The following is a 26,595-nucleotide window of genomic DNA, read 5'->3' as shown; positions in this document are numbered from 1 at the left end:
CACTCTAGGCAACCATAGACTTACCTAGACAACTAAACTGCACACAACCCCATTAATCTAATAAACCCCTAGACAAGACGAACACAATAAATCACCTATGTCACACCCTGGCCTAACCAAAATAATAAAGAAAACAAAGATAACTAAGGCCAGGGCGTGACAGTACGTACCACCCCCCCCCCCCCCCCTTCCCCAAAAGGTGTGGTCTCCCGGCCGCACACCTAAACCCATACGGGAGGGTCTGGGTGGGCGTCTGTCCACGGTGGCGGCTCTGGCGCGGGACGTGGACCCCACTCCACCATAGTCTTAGTCCGTTTTTTATAGTATCCTAGGAACGGCGACCCTCGCCGCCGACCTAGGATTGGCAACCCTACTAAATGGCCCCACTGGACTGAGGGGCAGCTCCGGACTGAGGTAGCTCAGGCTGGTTGACGGCTCTGGAGGATCCTGGCTGAATGGCGTCTCTGGAGGATCCTGGCTGACTGGCGGCTCTGGACAGGCGGGAGACTCTAGCAGCTCTGGACAGGCGGGGAGACTCTAGCAGCTCTGGACAGTCGGGAGACTCTAGCAGCTCTGGACAGGCGGGAGACTCTAGCAGCTCTGGACAGGCGGGAGACTCTAGCAGCTCTGGACAGGCGGGAGACTCTAGCAGCTCTGGACAGGCGGGAGACTCTAGCAGCTCTGGACAGGCGGGAGACTCTAGCAGCTCTGGACAGGCGGGAGACTCTAGCAGCTCTGGACAGGCGGGAGACTCTAGCAGCTCTGGACAGGCGGGAGACTCTAGCAGCTCTGGACAGGCGGGAGACTCTAGCAGCTTTGGACAGGCGGGAGACTCGAGCAGCTCTGGACAGGCGGCAGACTCTAGCAGCTCTGGACAGGCGGGAGACTCTAGCAGCTCTGGACACGCACAGGAAGCCTGGTGCGGGGGGCTGCCACCGGAGGGCTGGTGCATGTAGGTGGCACTGGATAGACCGCACCGTGCAGGCGCACTGGAGCTCGTGAGCACCGAGCCTGCCCAACCTTACCTGGTTGAATGCTCCCGGTCGCCCTGCCAGTGCGGCGAGGTGGAATAGCCCGCACTGGGCTGTGCAGGCGAACCGGGGACACCATGCGTAAGGCTGGTGCCATGTACGCCGGCCCAAGGAGACGCACTGGAGACCAGATGCGTAGAGCCGGCTTCATGGCACTTAGCTCGATGCCCACTCTAGCCCGGCCTATACGAGGAGCTGGTATGTACCGCACTGGGCTAGTGCACCCGCACTGGGGACACCGTGCGCTCCACAGCATAACACGGTGCCTGCCCAGTCTCTCTCGCTCTCCGGTAAGCACAGGAAGTTGGCGCAGGTCTCCTACCTGGCTTCGCCATACTTCCCGTGTGTCTCCCCCCCCCCCCCCCCCAATAAATTTTAGGGGCTGACTCTCAGGCTTCCTACTGCGCCGCTGAGCTTGTTTCTCCAATTCCATTCTCCTATAACCCTCCTCGCACTGCTCCAGCGAATCCCAGGCGGGCTCCGGCACTCTCCCTGGGTCGACCGCCCACCTGTCTATCTCTTCCCAAGTCGTATAGTCCAGATTCTCCTCCCAAGTCCAATAATCCTGACATCGCTGCTCCTCCTGCGGCTGCCTGTCACCACGCCGCTTGGTCCTGTTGTGGTGGGTGATTCTGTCACGGCTTTCTTCCTGGGAAGGAGAGGCGGACCAAAACGCAGCGTGGTTATAGTTCATGGTTCTTTAATCAGAAAAACTCAAACATGAACAAACTACAAAAACAATAACCGTGAAAACCATAACAGTCGTAGCTGTGATTGTGAATAGTTATAGAATTCCTAACCATACCACGTAGAGCATTGGCTACACGGCTGGAAATGGTTAAGCTACGATACTATCAATCCCTACATAATAAGAGCAAATCTTAGATACTAATTACTAGTCTGCAGCTAGAAATTATGTGAACCTGGGATGCGAATACCAACAACTGCCGAAACAGCTATTCTATGAGAACATTTTTGAATGGTAACTCTGAAGTATCCGTTCTAACCATGAGAGACTTTGATCTTCAGGGAAACAGAGAGAGAGAGAGAAAGAGACGCGGATTAACTGACTCTCAGGCAAACGGACCCGATTCCAACAGAAAGATCGACACATGGGCGTAAATATATATTGATTGCAATTTTTCCCGAATGAGTGAGCCTTCTTGTGCAAAGGATTAGCATTTCAATTAATATAATTATCAACTGTGGGTAGTAACCCCTTTTGTCTTTCCAGCTCTTGCTCAGTCCACACCCACTTCCCTTTGTCCACCAAGCCGTCATATCGGCTTAGCCCACTAGGGAATCTTCCCTATCCTTTTTAGTAACATATATTTACTGTTAGTTTGTTGATGCATTTCTGTGATTATTTAGTGAGTTAGTGAATAAATGATTAAGCCAATTGGTGTATGGGTGATTCATAGTAAAGGCTGGGTTCGTGCAGATAACCAACTATTTACAATGTTTTACAATGAGACTGACATGAGGTAAAGAATAATTCATTAATAGAATAGAATACACATACAGATAATTTTAAATCATTAAAATATCTTAAGAGTTATATTCGGAAAAATTATAACTTTGTAATCCAAAGATTTTCCATGTTGCCCTGACATCCTAGTAAATGACATTTACATGATTAGTTTAGTCACGTAATAATAATTACAGAGAATTGATTTGCTAAAATAAAAGTCTTCACTTTTCATGACGCCAAAGACACGACACTAGTTTATAGTCATTATGACACAAGCCAGGTTTGGGTGGCAGATGTAAATCTTTATCTGACACTAGTTTATAGTCATTAAGATACAATACAAAGTCACATGATAAACATCATCGGACAGAGAATACGGAGCAGACAGAAAAGCCCAATTAAAAAAGAACCAAACCTAAGGAGGCGAAAGGTAAGAAACAAACACTTTTTGACAAGTGACCTTTTTCCATTACTTCTCAAATGGATAAATGCGTCCATTAGCCTTCCAACATAACACAGTAATAAGACAACATCAGTGTTTACTGTAGAGGTTAGCCATGTCTAATGACTTCGCTAAGCATGAAACAGTAGAGAGAATGAGTAATAGGCCTACTGTTCAAATCACATTACTAGGGGCAAAAGAAAAACTCCAGGCCCTAGTCCAGGCCATACAGTACAGTCGTGGCCAAAAGTTTTGAGAATTTTCACAAAGTCTGCTGTTTCAGTTTGTATGATGGCAATTTGCATATACTCCAGAATGTTATGAAGAGTGATCAGATGAATTGCAATTAATTGCAAAGTCCCTCTTTGCCATGCAAATGAACTGAATCCCCCCAAAACATTTCCACTGCATTTCAGCCCTGCCACAAAAGGACCGGCTGACATCATGTCAGTGATTCTCTCGTTAACACAGGTGTGAGTGTTGACGAAGACAAGGCTGGAGATCATGATCTGTTATGCTGATTGAGTGTGAATAACAGACTGAAAGCTTCAAAAGGAGGGTGGTGCTTGGAATCATTGTTCTTCCTCTGTCAACCATGGTTACCGGCAAGGAAACACGTGCTGTCATCATTGCTTTGCACAAAAAGGGCTTCACAGGCAAGGATATTGCTGCCAGTAAGATTGCACCTAAATCAACCATTTATCGGCTCATCAAGAACTTCAAGGAGAGTGGTTCAATTGTTATGAAGAAGGATTCAGGGCGCCCAAAAAGTCCAGCAAGCGCCAGGACCATCTCCTAAAGTTGATTCAGCTGCGGGATCGGGGCACCACCAGTACAGAGCTTGCTCAGGAATGGCAGCAGGCAGGTGTGAGTGCATCTGCACGCACAGTGAAGCAAAGACTTTTGGAGGATGGCCTGGTGTCAAGAAGGGCAGCAAAGAAGCCACTTCTCTCCAGGAAAAACATCAGGGACAGACTGATATTCTGCAAAAGGTACAGGGATTGGACTGTTGAGGACTGGGGTAAAGTCATTTTCTCTGATGAATCCCCTTTCCGATTGTTTGGGGCATCCGGAAAAAAGCTTCTCCGGAGAAGACAAGGTGAGCGCTACACCATCAGTCCTGTGTCATGCCAACAGTAAAGGATTCTGAGACCATTCATGTGTGGGGTTGCTTCTCAGCCTTGGGAGCTCACTCACTCACAATTTTGCCTAAGAACACAGCCATGAATAAAGAATGGTAGCAACACATCCTCCAAGAGCAAGTTCTCCCAACCATCCAGGAACAGTTTGGTGATGAACAATGCCTTTTCAAGCATGATGGAGCACCTTGCCATAAGGAAAAAGTGATAACTAAGTGGCTCGGGGAACAAAACATCGATATTTTGGATCCATGGCCAGGAAACTCCCCAGACCTTAATCCGATTAAGAATTTATGGTCAATCGTCAAGAGGCGGGTGGACAAAAAAAAAAGCCACAAATTCTGACAAACTCCAAGCATTGATTATGCAGGAATGGGCTGCCATCAGTCAGGATGTGGCCCAGAAGTTAATTGACAGCATGCCAGGGCAGATTGCAGAGGTCTTCAAAAAGAATGGTCAACACTGCAAATATTGACTCTTTGCATCAACTTCATGTAATTATCAATAAAAGCCTTTGACACTTATGAAAATGCTCCATAGTAACATGACAAACATATCTAAAGACACTGAAGCAGCAAAAAATACAAACATATTTGTGTCATTCTCAAAACTTTTGGCCACGACTGTATATACAGTGCCTTCAGAAATTATTCATACCCCTTGACTTATTCCACATTTTGTTGTGTTAAAGCCTGATTTTAAAATAGATTCAATTGAGATTTGTTTGTTGTCAATGGCCTACATACAATACCCCATAATGTCAAAGTGGAATATAAAAAAATATATATATTTACAAATTAATGAAATATGAAAAGCTGAAATGTCTTGAGTCAATAAGTATTCAACCCCTTTGTTATGCAAGCCTACAGTTCAGCAGTAAAAATGTGCTTAACAAGTCACATAATAAGTTCCATGTACTCACTCTGTGTTTAACATGATTTTTGAATGACTACCTCATCTCTGTACCCCACACATACAGATAATTGTAAGATCCCTCAGTCGAGCAGTGAATTTCAAACACTGATTCAACCATAAAGACCAGGGAGGTTTCCAATGTCTCGCAAAGAAGGGCACATATTGGTAGATGGGTAAAAATATAAAAAGCAGCCATTGAATTAAGCATGGTGAAGTTAGTAATGAGGCTTTGGATGGTGTATCAAAACACCCAGTCATTACAAAGAAACAGGTGTCCTTCCTAACTCAGTTGCCCGGAGAGGAAGGAATCCACTTAGGGGTTTCACCATGATACCAATGGTGACTTTAAAACAGTTAATAGTATAATGGCTGTGATAGGAGAAAACGGAGGATGGAGCAACAACATTGCAGTTACTCCACAATACTAACCTAATTGACAGAGTGAAAAGAAGGAACCCTGTACAGATAACTAAGTGGCTTGAAACTTGCATCGTGTTTGCAAACAAGACACTAAAGTAATACTGCAAAGTGTTGTATTAAATACTTTGTCGTAAATACAAAGTGTTATGTTTGGGGCAAATCCAATACAAAACATGACTGAGAACCACTCTCCATATTTTCAAGCATAGTGGTGGCTGCATCATGTTATGGGTATGCTTGTTATTGTTAAGGACTGTGGAGTTTTTCAGGATAAAAAAGAAACACAGGCAAAATCCTAGAGGAAAACCTGGTTCAGTCTGCTTTCCACCAGACACTGGGAGATGAATTCACCTTTAAGCAGGGCAATAACCTCAAACACAAGGCCAAATGTACACTGGATTTGCTTACTACGAAAACAGTGAATGTTCCTGAGTGGCGGAGTGACAGTTTTGACTTAAGCGGGATTTGTGATCCCCCCCACGGGACGGGACGAGTGGGGTCTAACGTGTGCTAATGTGATTAGCTTGAGGTTGTAAGTAACAAGAACATTTTCCAGGACATAGACATATTTGATATGGGCAGAAAGCTTAAATTGTTGTTAATCTAACTGAACTGCCTGATTTACAGTAGCTATTACAGTGAACGAATATCATGCTATTGTTTGAGGAGCGTGCACAGTTATGAACTTGAAAATGTATAAATAAACCAATTAGGCACATTTGGGCACACTTGATACAACATTTTGCAATGGTTCATTGGATCAGTCTAAAACATTGCACATACACTGCTGCCATAATCTAAATTGCGCCTAAACTGGAATAATACATTGTGACCTTTATTTTGCATTTCAAAGATGATGGAACAAAAAATAAATAAAAAAAACGCATGTTTTTTTCTTTGTATTATCTTTAACCAGTTCTAATGAGTTATATTTTCCTACATTCATTTCACATTTCCACAAACTTCAAAGTGTTTCCTTTCAAATTATATGTTGCATGATCCAGGTTTGGAAAGCTCTTAACCAGAAAGACTCACAGCTGTATCGCTGCCAAAGGAGTATCTACAAAGTATTGACTCAGGGGTGTGAATGCATATGCAAATGAGATATTTCTGTTTTCTATTTTCTTTCGATTCCATTTTCAATACATTATTTTGTGATTATGGAGGACTGTGTGTAGATGGGTGAGATGTTTTATTTACTTTGAAATCATTTTGAATTCAGGCTGTAACACAACAACATGTGGAATAAGTCAAGGGGTATGAATACTTTCTGAAGGCACTGTATGCTCCAAGCCATAGACTATAATGTGAACCCTTGAGTATGAACCCTGGTCAGCTTACAGTATATATTCAGGCAGCATTCTTTATTAAAGGGTATGGTAAATGTGACAAGGCCTTAACCTGCATGGGGACAAAATGAGCATCGTTGAGACTCCCCCCTCCAAATACACTGAGTGTACAAAACATTAGGAACACCATGACATAGACTGACCAGGTGAATCCAGTCAATGTAACATGTAGAGGAGGCCTGTTCACGTCATAGTAGGGCACTAACCAAGTTTCAATCCAACCTTTTTATGCGAGTAAAGAACAAAATGTCATGACAGGCCTGATGGAAGCAGAACATTTGTTGGTAAACTTTCCAAATGTCGACAAAACGAAAAACGCTAGACAAGGTGGGATCTTTTTGGGTTGGTAAAATTAATAATGCGAGAAAAGGCGGTGGAAACGCGTTTATGCGTAAACATTGATATATTAACCATCATATCGAAGTAAACTTGGAGTCTTCAATCAATATAGATGAAGGGGAGGAGACAGGTTAAATAATGATTTTTAACCCTTGAGACAATTGAGACATGGATTGTGTATGTCTGCCATTCAGAGGGTGAATGGGCAAGACAAAATATTTAAGTGCCTTTGAATAGGGTAAGTGCCAGGCACACCGGTTTACAGTTTCTCAGTCGCTTTGGTGCATTTCTTAGATCAAAAGTGCAATTCTTGATACTACTTGTACAAATTCCAAATAATTTAGTCACTTGTGCACATCATTAAAGCAATTTCTTATTCCTTTGAACAAATTGCAATTGATAATGTACAAGTGTCAGCTTTTTCCACATTATCAATTGCTCATGTCATGTTGATCAAAATATAGTAGATGGTTCTCTGTTGAATAGTCTTACCCCTCAAAACATCTAGGCATTAGTTCCTTGCATAAGCCATTACATGCAAAATTTTTGAACTATTTGTCATAAACTGTCAAGCATAGTTTTACACATTTCTATTAGACCTTTTGTACAAAAACGTGAATTGATGGATCGTGCAGGTGAAATTGACCCTCACTCATGAAGGAATGTAAAGTGTTAGTTCAACCAACCAGTTGTCTAAATTGCTCAAAGGTGCATCTCATGAAGAATCAATTGGCAAGTATATATAGACAGACCACAACACAGAGTTGCAATTTTCCAATAATGGATGGACCAGGAAACTAACAGGGTCAACAGCCAAGAGGAGGAAGAAGAGGAGCAAGGATGTGTGGTGGAAGGCAAAACAGAGGAAGAAGCAGAAGAGGACATAGGCGCATATCTGATGACATAATGGCCACTATTGTAGACCATGCTGTCAATCATGGCCTTACAATGGCTGAGGCGGGTCGAAGGGTGCAGCCGAATATTGGGAGATCAACCGTATCCTCAATAGTTCAAACGTTTCGAAGAGAGAACAGGCATGTCCACCAATGTACAGTGCACTGTTACTGTATATAAACAGTATACTGTATACTTCCTACAATACTTCATATTACAGTAGTCCACTTGTATTTCACATCATACAGAAATATACTCTATACAGATACATACTGCACCTTACATGCACCCACTTGTATGTTTTACAGTAAAATGTGTGTTCGCATAGACAAAAACTATGTGAAAGTGTGCGATGCATCACTGCATTTTTCCCCACATAGGACTGCAAGATTACCTCAAACCGGTGGCAGAGGACGTCTTTTCACACCTCAACAGGAGGAGGCTATTTGCACCATGGTCCGAGCAAACAATGCCATTGAGACTCAGGGAAATACAAAGGACCATTATAGAAGACAACAATGTCTTTGAAAACATCTATACGGTTAGCATCTCAACCATCGACAGGGTGCTGCATAGAACCACACGAGTATGAAACAGCTGTACCGTGTACCATTCCAAAGGAATGAGGACAGAGTTAAGGAGCTACGGTACCAGTATGTACAGGTAAAACATATATCTATGTAACTACTTTACAGCAACATTTTATAGTGATACATAGTACAGTAAGCATAAACTGCACACATTTCCATTGCTGTGAAAGGAACATGCAATATATGTACATTTTATGTCACTCTTCCTTACCAAAACAAATTCAACTGTGTGTTCTGGGATATAGCGTATAATGGAGTTGGAATCAAGTTAACCCTCTCACAACTTTGTATACGTGGATGAGGCTGGCTTCAACCTGACCAAATGCAGAAGGCGGGGTCGGAATATCATCGGTCACAGAGCTACTGTGGATTTGCCAGGCCAACAGGGAGGAAATATCACTGCTGCTATTTCGGAGCATGGTGTCCTAACCCATATCCCCCTTATAGGGCCATACAACACCCAGCATCTATTCAACTTTTTAGAGACTCTCATCCCTGATGATGAGAGGGGTCTGTTTAGAGAGGATTTGCCAAAGTATGTGGTAATTTGTGATAATGTGAGTTTCCATCGATCAAACATCATAAGGCAATGGTTTGTGACCCACCCGAGGATGCTCATAGAATTCCTCCCACCTTATTCACCATTCCTTAACCCAATTGAGGAGTTCTTTTCAGCATGGAGGTGGAAGGTGTACGATCGTCAGCCACACACACACAGATGACCCTGCTGGCTGCAATGGATGCAGCATGTGAGGACATCACAGTAGATGCCTGCAGAGGATGGATAAGGCATTCCAAAAGATTCTTTCCACGTTGCATTGGAAGGGAAAATATCCGGTGTGATGTGAATGAGAATATGTGGGTCGACAGACAGGAACGTCTGGATGTGTAGAGACAGCACAACAGTGCTGCGGGCAAAGTTGTGCCTTAGGGGAGGTTTCCTGTGTTTCTTTCTAATATAGTTTTTTTTCCCTTTGTGCCCCTTGGGTTGTCCAGTCTCTTTCAATCAATAACCCACATACAGTAATATGTAAATAGTACTGTTGAAATTGATATATGCCATAGAAGTGCAGCCTTGTGCATTTTCAATACAGTAGCTGTCATCCAAACTGTAGCCTAAGTTTACATCAGGTAATACTGTCAAAGTACACAGTTACATTGACAACATGCCTAAACATTTTGACGACCTTGTTCGTGAACAATGACTCAATGACTTATCATTCTGATGACACTGACATGATCATTGGCATGAATATTTACTTTTGAGAGATGTACTAAGGATTTTAGTGACTGACTAGCTTTAGAAACATATCTATTGTATATTGCAGTTTGTACAAATTGTTCTGAGAAATGCACTTATTATTTTGCACATGATGATGTGAAAAATGCACCAAAGCGACTGAGAAAAACTGTAAATGTGTCAAGAACTGCAATGCTGCTGGGTTTTTCCACACTTAAGTTTACCTTGTGTATCAAGAATGGTTCACTACCCAAAGGACATCCAGCCAACTTGACACAACAGTGGGGAGCATTGGAGTCAACATGGGCCTGCATCCCTGTGGAACGCTTCCGACACCTTGTAGAGTCCACGCCCTGACGAATTGAGTATGTTCTGAGGACAAAAGGGGGGTGCAACTCAATATTAGGGAGGTGTTCCTAATGTTTTGTACGCTCTGTGTGATTATAGGGTTAGTATACTTTTGATATGATTTTAACTCATCTTTCTCTTGACATGGCCAGCAACAAGTTAACTAGCTCTTTTTAATAATTACACATAGGCTCACCACAATGGACTAGTATAACTGAATGTCCTAACCTCTGTTTAGTACATGGATGAGAGCACAAAAGTCAATCCAAAAACATACCGATTCCTCAAATGCAACACGGTATTTTCATTTTCATTGTTCAAAAACCTACAGCGTGGAATAATCATTTTACACGTAAAGAACCAAACAAAAAGGCTTGTTTATCTGTTATAATTATACTGCAGTTGTCACAAGCTATTCCAAACGCCAGGCACCTACAGCATGGACCTCCAATGGACAACAGTTAATGTAACATGTAGAGGAGGCCTGGTCACATCCTAGTAGGGCACAAACCAGGTTTCAATCCAACCCTTTTTTTTGCAAATAAAGTACATGTCGGATAACGTTTTTGGGGTAAACTTTCTAAATGTCAACATAAAAAAATATGCTGGACAAGGTGGGATCTTTTTGTGCCGGTAAAGTTAACAATGCGAGAAATGTCAGTGGACACGCTTTTATGCGCAAATATTGATATAATAACCATCATATCGAAGTAAACTTGGAGTCATGCGATGACATGTTGTGTGGTCCTCCCACTACGATTTATGATGAACTTCACAATGTGATGAGCTTGATTCTCCTTTCCAGTAAATATCGAGGGTCTTATTCTGGTGACATGATGATCAATGCTTGACTGGTGTTTGACAACAACAAAAAAATTCTTGCTCTTATCCATAATAATCTCATCATGTAAACTAGCCTACCCGCACTAACAATACTATCGGTAGAGTGCAAAATGCGATGGAAACACATTGAACGTCAGATTTTTATTCGGTACATGACTTTGTGTGTGCACTACGTCATCACGCCCTGATTTTTATCCGTAACAAGTCCGTTTGGTGGAAACACACCACTGATGGGGAAATGCGCATATTTTCTTGATGCAGATTTTTGAATATTCGCATGAAACTCTGTCGCCAATTAGATGGAAACCTAGCTAATGACATCCATGGTTGCATGGGACAATGGTGATTATACTGTCTGCCACTGAGCTGAAAAAACAACGACTAAACTGCTATTCTAAAGTCTTAAAAATTAGGACATTCTGGGAGAGAGAGAAAGACAGAGATAGAGAGCATGGGAGAAAGTGAGAGAGCAAGGGAGAGATAGAGAGCATGGGAGAAAGTGAGAGAGCAAGGGAGAGACAGAGGCCGAGTAACAGCAATGGTACTGTAGTGTGTCTGATAAAATATTCTAGCAAAAAAATAGTTAGCCCATAAAATATTTGTCTGAGTAGTCATTTATGTTCCTTTGATTTTAAAGGGGGACTGCACTTCCTGCTTTGGCCTTGTTTTAGATTTGGTTCATTTAGAAATGCTAGCGGCCATGACTGAACTCAAACGTCAGTTGGTTTCAGGTTGTGGTTTGTTGTGGGTGTCGCTAGTGTTTGTTTGCATGGGGAAAGAGTTAGACAAATTATCTTGGTAATTAGTTTCAGCAGACTAGTGTTTGACTGTGGCAAAGTTGGTTTGACTTTGGACAGCCTATCTCTGGGGATAGTTAGGGACCGTCAATTAAATACACAATATAAATGGGACAATATTTGCATGTTGCCCATATTTTAGTTCTCTCATTAAATGCTTTCAATATTTGTAAATTAATTTCTATAATTTACACTGCTCAAAAAAATAAAGGGAACACTAAAATAACACATCCTAGATCAGAATGAATGAAATATTCTTAAATACTTTTTTCTTTACATAGTTGAATGTGCTGACAATGAAATCATAAAGAAATTGTCAATGGAAATCAAATTTATCAACCCATGGAGGTCTGGATTTGGAGTCACACTCAAAATTAAAGTGGAAAACCACACTACAGGCTGATCCAACTTTGATGTAATGTCCTTAAAACACGTCCAAATGAGGCTCAGTAGTGTGTGTGGACTCCACGTGCCTGTATGACCTCCCTACAACACCTGGGCATGCTCCTGATGAGGTGGCGGATGGTCTCCTGAGGGATCTCCTCCCAGACCTGGACTAAAGCATCCGCCAACTCTTGGACAGTCTGTGGTGCAAGGTGGCGTTGGTGGATGGAGCGAGACATGATGTCCCAGATGTGCTCAATTGGATTCAGGTCTGGGGAACGGGCGGGCCAGTCCATAGCATCAATGCCTTCCTCTTGCAGGAACTGCTGACACACTCCAGCCACATGAGGTCTAGCATTGTCTTGCATTAGGAGGAACCCAGGGCCAACCGCACCAGCATATGGTCTCACAAGGGGTCTGAGGATCTCATCTCGGTACCTAATGGCAGTCAGGCTACCTCTGGCGAGCACATGGAGGGCTGTGCGGCCCCCCAAAGAAATGCCACCCCACACCATGACTGACCCACCGCCAAACCGGTCATGCTGGAGGATGCTGCAGGCAGCAGAACGTTCTCCACGGCGTCTCCAGACTGTCACGTCTGTCACATGTGCTCAGTGTGAACCTGCTCTCATCTGTGAAAAGCACAGGGCGCCAGTGGCGAATTTGCCAATCTTGGTGTTCTCTGGCAAATGCCAAACGTCCTGCACGGTGTTGGGCTGTAAGCATAAGCCCCACCTCTGGACGTCGGGCCCTCATACCACCCTCATGGAGTCTGTTTCTGACCGTTTGAGCAGACACATGCACATTTGTGGCCTGCTGGAGGTCATTTTGCAGGGCTCTGGCAGTGCTCCTCCTGCTCCTCCTTGCACAAAGGCGGAGGTAGCGGTCCTGCTGCTGGGTTGTTGCCCTCCTACGGCCTCCTCCACGTCTACTGATGTACTGGCCTGTCTCCTGGTAGCACCTCCATGTTCTGGACACTACGCTGACAGACACAGCAAACCTTCTTGCCACAGCTCGCATTGATGTGCCATCCTGGATGAGCTGCACTACCTGAGCCACTTGTGTGGGTTGTAGACTCCGTCTCATGCTACCACTAGAGTGAAAGCACCGCCAGCATTCAAAAGTGACCAAAACATCAGCCAGGAAGCATAGGAACTGAGAAGTGGTCTGTGGTTATCACCTGCAGAACCACTCCTTTATTGGGAGTGTCTTGCTAATTGCCTATAATTTCCACCTGTTTTCTATTCCATTTGCACAACAGCATGTGAAATTTAATGTCAATCAGTGTTTCTTCCTAAGTGGACAGTTTGATTTCACAGAAGTGTGATTGACTTGGAGTTACATTGTGTTGTTTAAGTGTTCCCTTTATTTTTTTGAGCAGTGTATAATTGGTTTGAGGTTTTAAAATTGATTGAAATTTGGAGCTATTCACCTTCAGAATGTTGTGGTTCCTAACAAGCCCCATAGGGATATCGAATGTCAAACAAAACTGACCATGGGCATTACCAAACCCAATGAAAACTGTTATGGTACCCTTCATTCCAGAACATACATTTTTTCACAAATCTGGATGAGACTAAATTTATGACCCAAATTATCCTATTCACATTTTGTATTCGATTTTGACAGTAGAATAAATGTCTGACTCATATCGATCCCACTATAGGCCATTTTCAAAACGAGAAATGGCTTTTTAGGGGCAGTCGCTCTGTAAGGGCATTGTGGACTGATGAAAATCTAATCAGATTAAAAAAAAACACTAAAATATTAACATTTCATAAAAGTATCATCACACACGTACATACACAAACAAACAAAAATCACCACAATCATATTAACCGACACACCTCGTCCACTGGAGAAGTGAAAAAACTCCAAAACTGTATCAATCAAGGTGAAACTAGATACGACAAACAGAAAAATGCAAAGAAGACCAACCAAACTCGAGTTAAAACATTGATCGTTGTCTTCATCCTCCTTTGAACCTTGTAAGTGTAAGAAGAATATCTTTTACACATTTAGGGTTGAGCTGTAGCCAGATCAAGAAAATAAAGAGTAGGTGCGAAGTGCACAAAGACACAGTGACTTCCTTTGTCCTGTTGATTCCCGCAATTCAAATGTACTGGCCCGTTTTTGGGAAATGGGCACACAGTAGCCTATCAGCTGACTTGCGTTTCAACATTTCTCTCAGTATACAGTAGCCTATCCCCTGGCTTCTCAAAAGGCCAAGTACATTCCTTGGAAAATGGGAGTTCCCTCCCATTTCTCTTCCTCTAAACAGGCGACAGGGTCCTTCAAGGCAGAGTTCAAGTGAAAGTCCCCTTCACCTCTCCTCCTGCTCAGTCAGTCTGTCGATTGGGTTCGTCACACAGTCACAGAGCGGATACTTTGATGACATTGGAGCTGGCGGTGGTGTTGATGCTGGGGGCCTGTGGGCCGGTGGGGGGTGGGGGGGGTCTGCGCTGGGGGGGTCCGTGGAGAGCGCCCCCGTCAGTGGTGTCGGAGGGGGCCGTGGGGATGCTGATGATCGCCGTGGTGATATGACTGCCCTTGCAGTTGATCAGGCCCACATCGTCTGTCTTCATGTTGAGACTGGAGCGACTGAGAGAAAGAGAGGGTGAGAGAGAAGAATGAGAGAGTAATGAGATAGACAGACAAAGGGGGTGGGAAAATACTGTAAAAGTGCAGTCATTTTACAAACGACCCAACAACTTGTTGTAACAAAAGCAATAGACGATCCTACAGTGCCCTCTAGTGTATTCTATGGGGACCGCATGTGTGCATGACCCACATCTGTGCTGAGTATGATGAAGTTGCCCTAAGACACTGATCTAAGATCAGTTTAGTATATTAATGGTAAGGGATTTCCTTTATAAGTTTATTGTAGATTTGTGCCTAAGGAGAGTCAACTCCAACCTGTGTCCATGTGCCTGGCTGCCTGCGGTCTCTAACCTGGTGGTATGGGGCAGCTTATCCCCACACTGGATGTGCAGGGCGCTGAGCTCCTGTAGTGAGCCCTGCTGATGGCTGGGCTGGAGGGGCAGGCTGGAGTTGGGTAGTGGGGAGTTCATCTTCCCCCGGCGGGTACAGCAGGTGCCTATGGGCCCATCCTGGCTGGAGAAGGAGGGGCTGCGGGAGGTGTAGCTCTGGATCGTGGTCTCCAGGCAGTTCTGCTCATACAGCTGCTCATCCACAAACTCATGGGCCTGCGAAGGAGGAGAGGGATCAAAAGACAGCTGCTGCCGGGTTGATTATATATTCACACTAGATAAGTGAATATATAAGGTTTATATAGTGATATAATAGATGTTATCACTATATAAAATCAGACCTCAGAGGATGTGTGCCATGCTGGGTAACAGGTCAACCAGTGTTTCCCCTAGGATTGTTTTCAGCAGCAGTGGTAAAGTTAGCATTGGTGGGGTGCTCCGGGGGCATCCTTTTGCTGGGGGGAGAGAACATTTTATGGGTTTAAAGCTAGTTTCCAGCAATTTTACACATTTTGCCATGGGGCTGAGAAACAAAAATCTGTTTTAAATAAAATGTTCTGCAATTCTACGCAGTTTGCCGTGTGCTTATGCCGTGTGCTTATGCTATCTGAGTGACTCAAACATTATAACAAAATTGATGGCCCCCAAGCCATGACATTTTGGACATTTTAGATTCTCCCTGCTGTAGAGTTTTTATTTTGGGGATTATTCTCAAAGATGATCTTATTTAAAAACATATAGGTTTCATTATCTTCTCTACATACACTATATTTGGTTTTAGTCATCTTAAAAACTATTTTCGGGGGGTGGGGACGTGCTGGGGACGTGCTTCTGCTGTGCTGTTTGTTGCAACTTGGCTACCTGCCAAACTTTGTTTTTTAAACTTTGAATAACCGTTTAATCAAAGCAAGTAACACACCTAACGTCTTAGTTTTTTACTCCCTCGCCTCCCAGAGCCAGGCTCCCAAGAGCTCAACTCCTACAACGCTCTCTATGGAACTACTAAAGGAAAGTGCTTATTTCCAGCGTGTGAGTGTGACTCCAATTGTTGGCCAGTACCTGCTATAATTGTATGTTTTATATCCCCCACGACTAGACACTGGGGACACGCCCGACACAGCTCTGAGAGGCTACACCAAACGCTAACATGCAGCCGGTGCGTAGCAAGGAACAGCCGGCGACCTGGCACTAACAACAGACACAGCCATCACCCGCCCCCCCTGCACTTCTCTCTCTCACTCTTCACATTCAAAGAGACCGACAACATCACAGTTGTGCGAGGCACTGGTAGGGGCGCGGCCATAGAGGGAGCATCTAAGTCCCTGGCAGCACCGGGAAATGTTTGTTCTCTTGGACTGTCAGCATTCAGCAGTGAAAGTTCCTTTGAATCTGCTGGGGACTCGCGTGCTATTAAGTGTATCATCTGCGACATGTTCATAGCTGTCACGGGGAAAGGTCCATTTGTGAAAAATGTATTGAACTTGATGCAGCTAAAGAAAGGATTATTAATCTTCATGAACAAATCAAAAAATTGACCAAGCGCCTTGAACTGAATAAGAATTCCATGATCCTATCGGCATCTTCAAATGCTTCCTTTCAAAACATCCAAGAAGATCATAATGGGACCTTCCTGGACTATGATCAATTTCCGTCACTGCACGCCTCTACAAGCTTGAACCAGAAAATAGCTGCTCATTGTTCGACTCCAGGTGAGTGTAAATGGATTCGTCTCGGAACCAGAAAGAAGAGGAATTGTTCTCGGCACGCCTGCCTTCTTCCCCCGCATCCGGACTTAAGACTTTGAAATCGCTTTGAGCCCCTGTACCAGCTATCTTTTGCCGGGGACTTGGGTGTTCTCTCCATGGCTATGGATGCCCCTCCAGCTACCTCTCCCTGTCCTAGTCAATCAACTGCCTGGGCACAGAATGGACCACCGCGGCCCCCCTCCGCTGGGCCGTGCTCTCTCGATCAGAGCTCTTTCCCTTTGGCTGTTGTGGCCTGCACGCAGCCGGCGTCTCAGCATCCCTCTTCACAGGTGCGTTATGTGGCTCTGGCCTCGCAATCAACTTCGAGACACGTCAGAGGCCGGATCCTTCCAGCTATTGTGATAGGGAGTTCAATGGTGAGGCATAGATCTGTACCTGGGGCAAAGACTTTGTGTTTTACTGAGGCAAAAGTTCAGGATATCACCAGGTTGCTTCCTGAGGCTGTGTGTCAGTCACCGGGGGTGATACTGTCATGGTTCATGTGGGGGTCGAATGACATTATGAAGGGCAACTCACAACAGCTGAAGATGGATTTAAAAGAACTGATTGGGTCACTACTTGACACCAACAAATATCTGGCCCTCTGCCCTCCCTAAATCGTGACATTGAATGGTTCAGCAGACTTTTAGTCCTCCATAACTGTCTACGAGGCTATTGCAGCTCTGTGAGTGTAACATTTATTTACAATTTTGATACCTTCTGGAAACAAAGCTTGTATTATAAGGAGGATATACCATCTGCTATATAAAGAGTTACCTGTCTAACAGAACACAGATGGTGTTCTTTAATGGAAGCCTCTTCAACAAAATCCAGGTAGAATCAGGAATTCCCCAGGGCAGCTTTCTAGGCCCCTTACTTTTTTCAATCTCTACTAACGACATGCCACTGGCTTTGAGTAAATGTATGCAGATGACTCAACCCTATACACATCAGCTACCACAGCGACTGAAATGACTGCAACACTTAACAAAGAGCTGCAGTTCATTTCAGAATGGGTGGCAAGGAATAATTTTGTCCTAAATATTTCAAAAACTAAAAGCATTGTATTTGGGACAAATCATTCACTAAACCCTAAACCTCAGCTAAATATTTTAATGAATAAGGTGGTAATTGAGTAAGTTAATGAGATTGTAAACTGTCTACTATTGATACAACAGTAGCTAGGAGGGGGTAGAATTCTGTCCATAATAAAGTGCTACTCTGCATTCTTAACAGCACTATCAACATAGCAATTCTTACAAGCCCTATTTTTTCCGCACCTACTGTTCAGTTGTGTGGTCAGCTGCCACAAAGAGGGATTTAGGAAAATTTCAATTGCCTCAGAACAGGGCAGCACGGCTGGCCCTTGGATGTACACAGAGAGCTAGCATTAATAATATGCATATGAATCTCTCCTGGCTCAGAGTTGGGTAGAGATTGACGTCATCACTACTTGTATTTGTGAGAGGTATTGACTTTTTGAATGCGCCGAGCTGTCTGTTTGAACTTTTGGCAAACAGCTCGGACACCCATGCATACCCCACAAGCCATGCCACCAAAGGTCTCTTCACAGTCCGCAAGTCCAGAACAAACTATGGGAGGCGCACAGTACTACATAAAGCCATGACTACATGGAACTTTATTCCACATCAAGTAACTCATGCAAGCAGTAAAATTTGATTTAAAAAAAACTGATAAAAATACACCTTATGGAACAGCGGGCACTGTGAGGTCTGAGGGCACACACTTAATATGTTGTGAAATCTGTTGTGAATGTATTGTAATGTTTTAAAAAATGTATAACTGCCTTAATTTTTCTGGAACCCAGGAAGAGTAGATGAATGGGGATTCATAATAAATACAAACACTTCTCCATTATTAGAAAAAATAAAATAATAATTGTACAGAGGAGCCCTAATTTTCTAGTCATTGAGTATGGTAGAGTATGTTTGTCTATTTATTGAGTATGGTAGAGTATGGCAAGAGTATGGTTTCTATTTATTGAGTATGCTAGAGTATGGTCAGAGTATGGGTTTCTATTTGGTGAGTATGGTAGAGTATGGCTTTCTATTTGGTGAGTATGGTTAGAGTATGGTTTTCTATTTATTGAGTATGGCAGAGTACGGCTAGAGTATGGTTTTCTATTCATTGAGTATGGTAGAGTATGGTCAGAGTACGGTTTTCTATTTATTGAGTATGGTTAGAGTATGGTTTTCTATTTATTGAGGATGTTACACTATGGTTAGAGTATGGTTTTCTATTTATTGAGTATGGTAGAGTACGGCTAGAGTATGGTTTTCTATTTATTGAGTATGGTAGAGTATGGTCAGAGTACATTAGAGTATGGTTTTCTATTTGGTGAGTATGGTAGAGTATGGTTTTCTATTTATTGAGGATGGTAGAGTATGGTTCTCTATTTGGTGACTATGGTAGAGTATGGTTAGAGTATGGTTTTCTATTTATTGAGGATGGTACACTATGGTTAGAGTATGGTTTTCTATTCATACAGATGTAGGGTCTTAATTTAAGAGTGTTTGCTACAGCAGGAAAATAATCCCGCAGCAACAAGAAATGCTAATTATTACGTGGATTATAATTCATTGACATTTTCATAGGGGTTGATACATTTTTCCTAAGGTAAAATCAAGTTTCAAAGTGGAAATTACAAACTTCAGAGGCCTTTTTAAACCTCAAGTTACAAAGTTGTTGTTTTCCAGCACTGCAGGACAGTTCTCCTGCAACAGGGCGATCAAATGAAGATCCTACATCTGTAGAGTATGGTTGGACTAGAGACTCACAGTGGTCTTCTCCAGACAGTGCAATAGGTGGTGGTGTTGGCTCTCTAATAACGACATGCCCTTGTTGAGCTGCTGTTCCTCTTCCTCTGATCCCTTGGTGGACAAACAGAAAACACACAGAAACAGAGGAAAAAAAACATACAATGCAAACAAACATTGTTAATATTTGAGCTCCAGGTATTTTGTTTCATTATTAACATGGCTACCAAACAAACAGTTAAGACTGAAACATCAGTGGCACACACAGTCTTTTCTGACAGAATCAAGCGCCTAGAGAATGCTGCATGTGTAGAATTTCATTGTAACATCATGTGATGGCTGATTTAAATACCTCGTGGATATTGTTTTGTTTGTAAGGTTGTTGCTTCAGAGAGTTGAAAAATATAGAATAGACAGACAGAAACAAAAAAGGCAGAAAGTGCTTTTTACTCATCTGGATAATTCTTTACATTTATTTTGTGAATGACTCATCCTAGTCTCACAAAAATGACTGGACTTGATTCAATTTCAATTTCATTTTTTTTTTTGTATCTATCAGTTAAACATTTTAACCTCTTTCAATAACAATCATGTTAAAATATGCCGACACACCTGTTTGCAACAAATGCGGCTAGGACAACAGCTGGAAATACTCGAGTCTGATCTGTTCCATTTACTGTCAATCAAACTACACACACAGTCAGTCCAATGGTGGACAGTAACACAGCGTTTGATGTCTCTGAATGATACTCTTTGAAGTTTTCTCAGTTGGATGAATTCATCTGGAAGTATAGCCTAGCTCCTGTGAGAGGGATACACTACAAGACCAAACATATGTGGACACCTGCTCGTCGAACATCTCATTCCAAAATCAAGGCCAATAATATGGAGTTGGTCCCCCCTTTGCTGCTAGAACAGCCTCCACTCTTCTGGGAAGGCTTTCCACTAGATGTTGGATCATTGCTACAGGGACTTGCTTCCATTCAGCCACAAGAGCATTAGTGAGGTTGGGCACCCTGCGTTCAAATTTATTCCAAAGGTGTTTGATGGGGTTGAGGTTAGGGCTCTGTGCAGGCCAGTCAAGTTCTTCAACAGAGATCTCGACAAACCATTTCTGTATGGACCTCGCTTTGTGCACGGGGTCATGCTGGAACAGGAAAGGGCCTTCCCCCAAACTGCTGTTACAAAGTTGGAAGCACAGAATCTTCTAGAATTTCATTGTATGCTGCTGTGATAAGATTTCCCTTCACTGGGACTAAGAGGCCTAGCCCGGACCATGAAAAACAGCCCCAGACCATTATTCCTCCTCCAACAAACTTTACAGTTGGCACTATGCATTCGGGCAGGTAGCGTTCTCCTGGCATACACCAAACCCAGATTAATCGGTTGGACTGCCAGATGGTGAAGTGTGATTCATCACTTCAGAGAGCGCCCTTCCACTGCTCCAGAGTCCAAAGGCGGAGAGCTTTACACCACTCCAGCCGACGGTTGGCATTGCACATGGTGATCTTAGGCTTGTATGTGGGTATTGAGCCTAAGGGAGAGGTGCGAGTGGTATGCACCAGATCTCCAGTGCTCACCCACAGCCCGGTTCAACCTGTGCCTGCACTCTGGAGGGTCCGGGCTAAAGGGGTCATCCAGCCTGGAGGAGTGGTGCCAAGGCTGCGCACCAGGGCTCCAGTGCTCCCCCACAGCCCGGTCCATCCGGAGCCTCCTCCACGCACCAGGCCTCCTGTAGGTCTCCCCAGCAGCCCCACGCACCAGGCTGTCTCTCCGTCTCCTCCCTCCAGGTTCGCCCGTCTGTCCTGAGCTGCCAGAGCCGCCCGTCTGTCCTGAGCTGCCAGAGCCGCCCGTCTGTCCTGAGTTGCCAGAGCCGCCCGTCTGTCCTGAGTTGCCAGAGCCGCCCGTCAGTCAGGAGCTGCCAGAGCTGCCCGTCAGTCAGGAGCCACCCTTCACTCAGGTGCTGCCGGAATCGCCCTTCACTCCGGAGCTGCCGGAGTCTCCCGTCCATTCGGGACCCGAGGCAAGGGTCCCCAGTCCGAGGTCGGCGGCGAGGGTCACCGCTCCCAAGGCGCCACTTAAGTGGGCCGAGACTATGGTGGAGTGGGGTCCACGTCCCGCGCCAGAGCCGCACCTTTGGGGGGGGGGGGGGGGGGGGGGGGGGGTACTGTCACGTTCTGACCTTAGTTCCTTCATTATGTCTTTGTGTTAGTTTGGTCAGGGCGTGAGTTGGGGTGGGTAGTCTATGTTGTGTTTATGTGTTTGGCCTGGTATGGTTCTCAGAGGCAGGTGTCATTCGTTGTCTCTGATTGAGAATCATACTTAGGTAGCCTGTTTTCCCCATTTTAGTTGTGGGTGATTATTTTCTGTTTCGTGCTTTTCGTCACCTTGCAGGACTGTTCGTTCGTCGCTTTGTTGTTTTGTTCAGTTGTTTTATTAAAAATATGAACACTTACCACGCTGCACATTGGTCCGATCTCTCATACTCCTCATCAGAAGAGGACGAATTTCGTTACAGCTTATGCTCTGGTGCAGGTTGATTTTTCAGAATTGTTTGTTTCAATCTTATTCTACCCAAACATAAATAAAATACTTAAAATACATGTTTTACTAATCCAATATGTTAGTAGTTGGACTTATTGCACCTGTTACTGAGATGGCTGTTCCAGTTTATTTGATTTAGGTAGTCTCAATAATCAATCTTCCCCGGCAATCATTCTGAATGGTTGCGGGTGATTAAAACTTCTAATTGTTGGATATCCTCACTCTGGTTGGATTCCAATTACATATCACTTTGTAAGGCAGCAAATTGTGACTTGCAGGCTTGATCTGGCCTGTAAACCAGAAGTTTCAGACCACTGTGTTAGGGTGTAACTAGACCCCCAAAGAAAGGTTTTATGATACAGTTGAAGTCGGAAGTTTACATACACTTAGGTTGGCGTCATTAAAAATAGTTTTTCAACCACTCCACAAATTTCTTGTTAACAAATTATAGTTTTGGCAAGTCGGTTAGGACATCTAGTTTGTGCATGACGCAAGTCCTTTTTCCAACAATTGTTTACAGACAGATTATTTCACTTATAATTCACTGTGTCACAATTCCAGTGGGTCAGAATTTTACATACACTAAGTTGACTGTGCCTTTAAACAGCTTGGACAATTCAAGAAAATGATGTCATGGCTTTAGAAGCTTCTGATAGGCTAATTGACATAATTTGAGTCAATTGGAGGTGTACCTGTATTTCAAGGCCTACCTTCAAACTCAGTGCCTCTTTGCTTGACATCATGGGAAAATCTAAAGAAATTTTAAAGACCTCCACATGTCTGGTTCATCCTTGGGAGCAATTTCCAAATGCCTGAAGGTACCACATTCATCTGTACAAACAATAGCACGCAAGCATAAACACCATGGGACCATGCAGCCGTCATACCGCTCAGGAAGGAGACACGTTCTGTTTCCTAGAGATGAATGTACTTTGGTGCGAAAAGTGCAATCAATCCCAGAACAACAGCAAATGACCTTGTGAAGATGCTGGAGGAAACAAAAGTATCTATATCCACAGTAAAACAAGTCCTATATCGACATAACCTGAAAGGCCGCTCAGCAAGGAAGAAGCCACTACTCCAAAACCGCCATAAAAAGCCAGACTATGGTTTGCAACTGCACATGGGGACAAAGATCTTACTTTTTGGAGAAATGTCCTCTGGTCTGATGAATCAAAAATAGGACTGTTTGGCCATAATGACCATCGTTATGTTTGGAGGAAAAAGGGGGAGGCTTGCAAGCCGAAGAACACCATCCCAACCGTGAAGCACAGGGGTGGCAGCATCATGTTGTGGGGGTGCTATGCTGCAGGAGGGACTGTTGCCCTTCACAAAGTAGATGGATTCATGAGGTAGGAAAATTATGTGGATATATTGAAGCAACATCTCAAGACATCAGTTAAAGCTTGGACGCAAATGGCTCTTCCAAACCCCAAGCATACTTCCAAAGTTGTGGCAAAATGGCTTCGGGACAACAAAGTCAAGGTATTGGAGTGGCCATCACAAAGCCCTGACCTCAATCCTATAGAAAATGTGTGGGCAGAACTGAAAAAGCATGTGCGAGCAAGGAGGCCTACAAACCTGACTCAGTTACACCAGCTCTGTCAGGAGGAAAGGGACAAAATTCACCCAACTTATTGTGGGAAGCTTGTGGAAGGTTACCCGAAACGTTTGACCCAAGTTTAAATTGTTTAAGGCTACCAAATATTAATTGAGTGTATGTAAACTTCTGACCAACTGGGAATGTGATGAAAGAAATAAAGGCTGAAATAAATTATTATCTCTACTATTATTCTGACATTTCACACTCTTAAAGTAAAGTGGTGATCCTAACTGAACTAAGACAGGGAATATTTACTATGATTAAATGTCAGGAATTGTGAAAAACTGAGTTTAAATGTATTTGGCTTAGGTGTATGTAAACTTCCGACTTCAACTGTATATGTATTGTCATGAAGACTTTAATGTAAAGATAACATACTCACTTAGACACTCACTTGGTGTAGGCTACAGTACTAAACACCAAGGAATACAACACCCATGTTGCTAACAAACAGTCATGGGTTGTAACTACCATTCACTCGATAGGCAAAGCACTCTGGTAAATATGCAAATATGGTTAAATTAATTCTCAAGTTGAATTGTATGTTCACTCAACCAAAAATGTAAAGTTCATTGAAGATATAATTCAACTTGAGAATGTATGTTGGTTCAGCTCTATGTCCAAAACTCACAGATCTATTGCAACTGGTTGCCTTACAATTGTACGTTGAATCAAAATCTTTTTTTTTTTAACAGTGCAGTTCTTCTGTCAGATGTGTGGACCCACGCAGCCCTGGCTGGCTGGCTGCAGTGACATGAACATAATTATAAGTGCCAGAGCGCTGTGACTCATCATAGCCCTGGTAAAACCACTGACTAAATTAAGCCTCTGAAAGCGTTACCATTTTTATGATAATTTTGACACTTCCAAAACTCCCGTGGACGCTCAGCTCCCAAGTCATTTACAGAGGAGATGTGAATGGATTTCAGCCCGTGCCGCAGTATAACAGTGTTGCTGTGAGCACGTCAGTTATGTTAGTTTGTATGGATGTGTGCAATTTGTTATTGTAATCCATCCACCACTACCTTAATGGAGAAGACGTGAAGAGATATGGGAGGTCTGTCCATGAACACCTGCTCTGACGCGCCCCATCTTTTAATTGATCCCACAACATGAATACTAATGCCTGATAATTGATAGGGTCGTTTTGAGCCATTTGCTAATGGAATATTTCAATGTAGCGGCCGGCACAATCATGGTCAAAAACAAAGCGTAACACATACAAAAGCAACACAGGCGTGACTGTGGCACTCAGAACACAATAACAGTTTTCCATCTCCATTTTCAACCATGTTTAATTAGGCTATAGAGAAGATAAATGCCTGGCTCAGCTTAATGACCTGTAGAACGAGACACAACAGACTTGTGAACTGAAACAAGACAACACAGAGGAGAGAACGAAAACACACAGCAGGTGGAAATGGGAGCAAGCCAAGACATTTAGTAAAGAGAGAGGAGGTACTGTCTGGTCCAGACAATCACAATAATCAGTCGAGCCAAAGACATTACAGCCACATGGTGCCTCAATGAATCGAATCACTGCTGTTCGGCCTGAGATCTGAAAACTTGCATTAGCCCCGCCCCGAGCTAATGCTTGAGTTTCAGCTCAGCGGGCTAACTCAACCTTGTGGTACGCACCACTTGCGTGCATATCTCAAACTAGGATGGGGCCTTCAGAGGTCCAAAGGGCAACCTTACCGTGAGCTCCAGCAGTTCGTTGAGGAGGTCGTTGCGTTTGCTCTGGAGGAAGCCCGTGCAGGAGCTGCCCGTCTGGGCTATTCTTATCCGGGCCAGTCTGGCTTTCTGCGTAGGGAGAGGTTAACATGTCAAACCCAGGCAGGGATGAGATATGTCTTATCATCATCTAGTGGTGAGAATTTGCAGCCTCGTCATCACCCCTTCCTTGGATGATGTAAGTGTGTCACCATGGATTTGTCGGGCTAGAGTGGGCTCACCATGTAAACATTGTGGTGGTGATCACTTTCAGTCCTGTTCATATCACAAGGTATCAAGCTATCCATCAGTCTTTGTCTTACCCACAGCGAAAGCAGCATGTCTATTATATATCCTCTTTAAATCCTATCCATTTCTCTCAGCCGTCATGATTCTTTCTCCACCTTCTAGGACTGAATTATAAGTGAATTGGTTATTGGTTTAAAAAAAGACTACACTGAGATCCCAGGGGACATCTAAGAGTGATATTAAAGAGGAGATTCAAGTGTCTACTCTGAGACAACAGACTAAAGTGCTTTTCAATCGTTCAAGGCGAGAGTACTTTCTTTAACCTTGGTTCGGGTGATTGCTTTGCACGAACACATTTTTAGATATCCCCAAAAAGAGTAGCATTGCCTTCCCTGAAGACTCTTGACATGTTAGGGTTTAGTGATTCAACCTGTGAGACAAGCTATGTTGTCCTTGGAGATTCTAGGGCGCCAGGCTATGTTGCGACTGAGCTAGCACCTATAGCCTGGTCCCAGATTGGTTTGTGCTGTCTTGCCAACTCCTATGTAATTGACAAGACAGCACAAACCGATCTGGGATCAAGCTAGCACCTCTATGCTGCTGCTACCCTCTCTGCCTGTCACCAGTGGGAAATAAAAGAAAACTTTTAATTTAAATGAGCAGGCTCATGACATCTGCTTTACTTGACATGTTGATCAAAGGCTTCGTTCATCGCATGAAAGAATTAAATAAAAAACTCAAATGAAAGACTGGAGCAGTAGCTAACTGAGAG

The 26,595-nt window shown here is 43.7% G+C and overlaps 1 protein-coding gene across 1 annotated transcript in view; it reads right to left on the bottom strand.

The window, feature by feature from the left end:
• Positions 1-13,539: 13,539 nt before the first annotated feature.
• The window catches only part of LOC109890155 (potassium voltage-gated channel subfamily D member 3-like), a 108,821-nt gene continuing 95,765 nt past the window's right edge, over positions 13,540-26,595 (bottom strand). The window contains exons 3-6 of the mRNA XM_031824799.1: positions 25,560-25,664; positions 19,736-19,828; positions 15,155-15,408; positions 13,540-14,803 (exon numbers count right to left, since the gene is read on the bottom strand). Coding sequence (XP_031680659.1) covers positions 14,575-14,803; positions 15,155-15,408; positions 19,736-19,828; positions 25,560-25,664 — 681 coding nt within the window. The 3' untranslated portion in view covers positions 13,540-14,574. The remainder of the gene's footprint in view (positions 14,804-15,154; positions 15,409-19,735; positions 19,829-25,559; positions 25,665-26,595) is intronic.

This window comes from Oncorhynchus kisutch, linkage group LG5 (genome assembly GCF_002021735.2).
Source record: "Oncorhynchus kisutch isolate 150728-3 linkage group LG5, Okis_V2, whole genome shotgun sequence".
Taxonomy (NCBI): Eukaryota; Metazoa; Chordata; class Actinopteri; order Salmoniformes; family Salmonidae; genus Oncorhynchus; species Oncorhynchus kisutch.
The sequence above is the reverse complement of the archived record's forward strand: the minus strand, read 5'-3'. Positions and strand labels throughout refer to the sequence as shown.